The 6,154-nt window shown below is 44.7% G+C and overlaps 1 protein-coding gene across 1 annotated transcript; it reads right to left on the minus strand.

The window, feature by feature from the left end:
* Nucleotides 1–43: 43 nt before the first annotated feature.
* Nucleotides 44–2,058, minus strand: LOC101073011 (ribonuclease P protein subunit p25-like). Its single transcript, XM_003969555.3, has 2 exons — nucleotides 1,709–2,058; nucleotides 44–1,545 (listed from the first exon to the last, which is right to left on the minus strand). The coding sequence occupies exon 2, from the start codon at nucleotides 1,220–1,222 to the stop codon at nucleotides 401–403; it is 822 nt and encodes a 273-aa protein (XP_003969604.1). The 5' UTR covers nucleotides 1,223–1,545; nucleotides 1,709–2,058; the 3' UTR covers nucleotides 44–400.
* Nucleotides 2,059–6,154: the final 4,096 nt, after the last annotated feature.

Consider the following 6,154-nt stretch of genomic DNA (forward strand, 5'->3'; position numbering starts at 1 on the left):
ATGACTGTATAACATTATGGTGAGACATTTTGTCCACAGGCTATAATTTACTGCAAGCCAGAATTTCAGTGCTTCTCATGGCTTTGTTTGTATCTCTGATAAATGGGATGTCCTTTAAAGAGTTTTGAAATCGGTAGCACGTGTCACTGCTGTTTTGTGGAACTTGTAGACCGTATTTTTACATGCTGAGAAACACGTTCCTTCCACACTTAACATACAGTTGGAAGCTTTTAGGTTCAAGTCAAGCTGACCTCTGGAGGCTGGAATCAATTCTCAGTTCTTTTTAGAAGGCGGCGTTCTGTTTGAGTGAGTGTTCTGATTGTCTCGGAGTTGTGCTTGAGTGCAGGGCAGCACCAAGTGAACTGTGCTGATTCAGTCCTCTCTGCTGTTTGACACTGGTTCAGCCAGTCAGTGGGGAGGGGGTGACAGAGACTCCTTCCCCTAAACATGTCCTCTTACAGTGATGGAGACCGCTGTACAGCAACGGTTCAAGGGGTCTTTTTCCTGTTGCCTGGGAGGATGGGTCGGCTCTCTCTTTTTCCTCCCATAATGCGCCCAGACTCTCTGGAGGCTGATACCCTGGTTCCTGGGGATCTAATGGGTCTTTGGAGAGAAGGATACTGATAGAGGGCACAGTCCTGTGCACTGTCATCTGTGTGACTGCCCCTTCGGTGCTTTCCCACACCTCTTTCACCACTTTGTACTGCAGTTTTGTCAGCTGGTGCAAAGAGCCAACTTTGCGTTTCATTATTTCAGCACAGGTGATGGTCTTGGTGACGGCGCGGCCCGACCCAGTGAAGACCACCTGCCTGAGCCCGCCGCCACTCGTGTCCTTCTCTCCCTGTATCCGCGCCATGGCAAATCCCATTAGGTTACGGATCTTGCTGCCTTCCTTCACGCGCATCTCCAGCACCCCGGATTCCAGTCCAGGGAAGGGACAAGGGCTGCCCTCCTCGGTTCGGCAGACTTTTTTGAACCCATCTTGTCCTAGTTTGAGTGCATGAGGAGGCACTGGAAATAGTTTCAGCGGGCTGGAAATATTGTTCGTTCCTGTTGGCTGACCAGCATTGCAGTATAGCTGACTGTGGTAGACAGAGCAGTTCCCCGGGTTCACTCCATCCGTTTGGATTGCTTTATTTTCTTCCAGTCCAGGGTTGGACCCGATAGGGTCCCTAAAAAGATACTGGTTGTGGCCGCTGGCCACTCCACACCCTGTGAACATTTCTTCAGCCCTCAATGCTCACCCACAGTGCTAGTCTAGGCACACAGACTTACTACATGAAGGACCGCTCAACATAGGTTTCTTATGTGATAAAATCCTCTCTCTCCAGCCGACAGCTGAAAAGTTTCAAGATTTTATAGAAGAAATATTACCCACTTCCCGGGAGCACTAGCAGTGTCGTCTTTAAAGCTCCCTCTCCAAAAGAGCTGCAAAAAGAAGATAAACGCCTTGCTTGTAAGCGAAGAACAGTGTTGGGATCATTCTAGTTATTCTTTAAAGAGCAAATCCAGTTTCAAACCCCAAATGACCATCTGGCAAGTGTTCTGTAGATGGACAAAAACAAGCCAAATTATCTTCTCACACTTTCACTTGTATTTCATATGTTGTTTCTATCACTAACATTTGCAAAGCATATGCAATAATTAGTTGATATTTCCAAACAAAACTTTTCTGAAGAGACACTTAAAGCTTATATTGACACTCCACCTTTTGCGCGCTGCAGTCCAGCGTGGTTGATTATGATCTGCCGATTATGTTGCCTTCAACTCAGAATTGACCTCTTGGGTTGTCCAGCCATTCCACCTCCTTGACTGGACCTCTTGGTCTTTTACTCCAGTTCGAGCAGGTCTGCGTCCCTTCTCCTTTGGCTCCTCTGAACATGCACAGTGGTTGAGGCCAGGGTTGCATGGAGGTCTGAACCTTAGGTGCACAACCAAGAGCTCTGTCTGGTCTCCAGTGTTGCTGTTGGAAGTCTATTCTATTTCCCACAAAGAGACATAAGGGACAGGAGCTGCCTCACAAATGCTCACAGGAGGAGTGTCTGTGTGGTTGAGGGGGAGCATGAGGGAAAGGGGAGACAGCCCTCTTAAAGGCACAGGTCTTTTCATCTTTCCGCGCCCTCCACTCCACAACGAACGCAAGTCATCTGAGGAAAAAGCGAAGGATGGCGCGCCGCGTCCCTTTAAAACCCAGACCGCAGTTCCCCAGCAACTTTGTCTCTTCAGAGGACGTTCGAGTGTTCAGTGTACATGACTGATTAAACTTAAGGTTCCGATATAGAGGTTCAGTCAACCTTTAAAAATGCATTTTCAGCTCTGAAACAATGAATCAGATTAGCTCCTCTGTAATTGAAAACATCATTCACCGAGCTGCTGAGAGTCAGCAGCATTACACAGCACTGTACTTAGCCTTCATCTTACTATACATTTGTGACCATTACAATTTACATAATGCAGCACTAATAGCCTCATAGTTAAGGCAATCAGGTGCCATCGTGCGAATGTCGCAACGCTTGGTTTGTGACACAGATATGAGGCTGGAAAGCCCTTGTGACCAAGGACACAAGAACCACAAAAAGCATAGAGGCATGACTTTTATGTTCAAGTTGCTTTATTAATATTGAATGTCTTCATTAGTGTTGCGCATCTGTGCAGGTGAGGTGACGGGAGTGACGGGTGGGGTTATAAGCCCTCCTAATGGGCTTTCAATCACCAGTGGGGGGCGCTGGCTCGTTCCATTCCTCACTGAGTCGGACCCAGACAGCGATCGCGCCATCCTGCTCAGCCCAGTCTCCTGGCCGACAGGTGGATTTGTTTTTGTGTGTGAGTGACAGATGGGAGAATGGGTGAAGACAGCCCACTGAGGCTGAACCTGCGAGGCAGGGAGAGAAAGACAGACAAGTCCTAACTACACTTGGGATAGGGGATTCAATGGTACAGATATTACAGAGGCAGATAACCTTACTGTGGCGCAGCCCAGTTCATACTGTGAGAATAATTTACTTGGGCATGTTTGTTAGAGTCGATCCCAAGTGTAATTATGGGAAGCGTAAAAAAGAAAAAACTCTCTCTCTGGTTACAACTGATAAAGTAGAACCTGGGTTTGAATAGCTTTTGGTAGTACAAAAGATTTTTATTATTATTGTTATCATCAGTAGTAGTGCTACAGATATTAATGTGCAAGGGTACTTTTTATCTCCACTGGAAGCCTCGCAGACACTCCAGGAGACACACAGAAGTAACAAATATCTCTTCATCTTGCCTTTTTGTACGCCACAAAAGCAGGAGAAAGGCGAGACAGGGAGGCGAGACCGTCTGTGGTGCTCGCCACCAAAGTGATCATTCTGTTGTTTGGGAGAAATTACCCTCATCAGTCATACAGAGATGCACAGCTGCCTGAGGGAATCTGGTGATGTTACTGCATAATAAACTCTGTGTGTGTTCACATGTATGTGTACAGTGTTAGCAGGCAAGGATGTAATGCAGGGGGTATAACAGGTCAAATGTTACCAGAGTGGGGTTAAGATTGATAATAGAAGCAGCTCGCTAATCATCCATCCTTACCACATAATTTATTGCCTTTAAGTTCCACAATAGGAACATGCGGTAATGAGGTGGCTTTAGCCTTCAGCCTCCAAATAGAAATGCTGCTAGAAGAGCTGCAAGAAAAACATCTCCAGACAAACATTCAGAACTATTCTCCAGATGGTAAAATAATACCAGCATTGCTGAAGTGCCTGTTATTGACCACTTTTGAGTGGAGTGCTTTTTTCCCCACCCCTTTTAAGTGATTTCATTTAATGTTGGGGAGAGACAGCGGTGCTCAAGCTCGCTGGGTCGTTCTCTCACACCTTCTCCTTATAGCTTTGCTCCTCTGCTGTAGCTAAACACTTAGTCCTCACTTTATCTGATCTTGGGTGGCATTTGTGGCAGTCAAGGGGTTCGTTCCCTGCACTCTTACTTCACAGTCACAAAGCATGCTCTACTTTCCCCCCGATGTTCACGATTTGAGCGATGCAGCAGCCTTTATTCCCAAAATTGTGACAAATGGCTCCAATTGTGTGCTCTCCCCTTTTGTCTCGTGCTTGAAATGTCTGAGGTAGTTGCTGCTGTGAACTGACATTTTGTTGCAGCACTGCAGAGTTCACTTGTCGAGGGGCTCGTCTCACTGCTGTCAGAGCTGCCCGTAAGTGCAGCATCTGACTGTGACCGTAGCTCCCTCGCTTTACGTTAACTGCAAGTGTTTTCACGGTCATCAACCAATGGTGGCCTGGAGGTTGTCATTTCACTCCATGTGGAGCTTGCCTATGGCTTGGTTCTGCCCCACAAACCCGTGGCTGGCCCTGCTGTGGGGACACACACGCACGCTCTCTCACACACACACACACAGATATGCACACGTTGCAGATTGGGGCACATACCAAAAAAAAAAGAACAACAAAAAAATGACTTGCTCAGCATAAGGCAAGCCGTTGGAGCAATTATAGAAACATGGCAGAACACGATGAAGCAGGCCCCTCTATCAGAAAAGAAATAGAGTGAGCAGAGGAAAAATGATGACGCCATTAATAACAGAGAGGCTGGGAGGCACGGATGGAGGCGGGGGTGGATGACCCTCCCTGTGATTTCTCTGTGACAGCACTTTGAGGTCCAAATGGACGTGTTTGCATTCGATTTGTGAACATTAAAAGTAGGCATTTTTCCGTCAGTGCCAAGATTTCAAATGCCTATATCGGAAAAGCGTTTCCCTCATTTCTAGCCTTACCTCCTTTCCAGGCACATCTCTGCTCCAGGCGCTGCTGTCCTTTTGGCACTGCATTGCAGATGTGGCTCACAAAGTGGCCGGGAACTTTCATTTAAAAACGCTAACATGAAAGAACGGAGGGACGGCTGAAGAAGAAGATGTGACTGGAGGTGAAAGAGGGCAGAAATTGTTAGAATATGTGCAATTCTACCAGAAGCGATAAAGAGGAAAGTTTTTTTTGAGTAATTGGAAACTGTGAAATAGTGAAACTCCATGTTGGGGGGAAAAAAATACAGAGACTCTTGATTTATGTGCTTGTCAGTAAAAGTGACACGTTAGGCCTCATCAACTGCAGTTCTCAGGAAGCTGTCAAAGTACAAACAAATGATTTGATGTTTTGGAAGCAGCACAATTATATAAGAAGATTGTACATTTTGTAAGAAAAAAAATTAAATTGGGCGGAGCTGAAAGCTTCTTTTTTAAAATAATCATGCAGATTTTGATTAAAAGCACAATGTCTAATTAAAATTGGCAGCTACAGTAACACCCGCTGATAATCACATTTATATTTGATTCTTTGTGGCCTTGGGTGAAATGTTAATACTGTAGACTACACAAAGTGACAAATTATGTGAAGAACTAATAGGCTGTGCTGAAACAAATGAGAAAATGGGATGTCGCTCTTTTCCAGTGCTTTGCTGTCAGTGCAGCCATGCAGAGCATCCTTCTGAGTACACAAAGACCAAAATCATCCAAACACCAAACAGGAGCCTGACAGCAGCAGGATCTGCAATTTTAAAGGGAATGTTGACATTCCATGTATCACACAAAAAGGCAGCTATGGCAAGGGTCCAGTTCCACTCTTAAATCAAAACTCAATATTGCAAATATTCACCTAAGCTAAGCGTAAAAATGAAACGAGACTTCGTGTTAGGACTAGCTTGTTACTGTTATTCTACTGTAATGTCTTTTGCTCCCACTCAGCAGCTTGTTTCCAATATTTTGCAGTGATTTTTGTTTCAATATCATGTAAGTTAAAAGGAGAAACCAGAAGAAGCAAAAGTCACGCAAAAATGAACGAGAATTATTGTTTTGACAGCGGATAAGAATTTCATTTATCCCTCTAATGATTACAGGGTCTCGTCATTCTGATTTGTTTCATAACTACTGTAATTTATAATAAATGAGTGGGAGGAAGTGTTCTGGGAAAGGGTTTCTCACAGTCTATATTTTTAACCATTGTTATATGCATAAAGGTAGTTTTATTTGTCATTTACACATATGCAGACGCCATTTTAAACCAGTGTGACTTTCAGCTTTGAACTGAGCTGGTGAAGTAAGAACAAATTTAGAGATAAACACATTATAATTAAAAGTAACTACAGCATATTTGTGTGCAGATATGCTATA

This window comes from Takifugu rubripes, chromosome 13, assembly GCF_901000725.2.
Source record: "Takifugu rubripes chromosome 13, fTakRub1.2, whole genome shotgun sequence".
Lineage (NCBI taxonomy): Eukaryota > Metazoa > Chordata > Actinopteri > Tetraodontiformes > Tetraodontidae > Takifugu > Takifugu rubripes.

Excerpts from the sequence above, each read along its gene's own strand:
- LOC101073011 (XM_003969555.3), bottom strand. The coding sequence starts at position 1,222 with ATGTTCACAGGGTGTGGAGTGGCCAGCGGCCACAACCAGTATCTTTTT.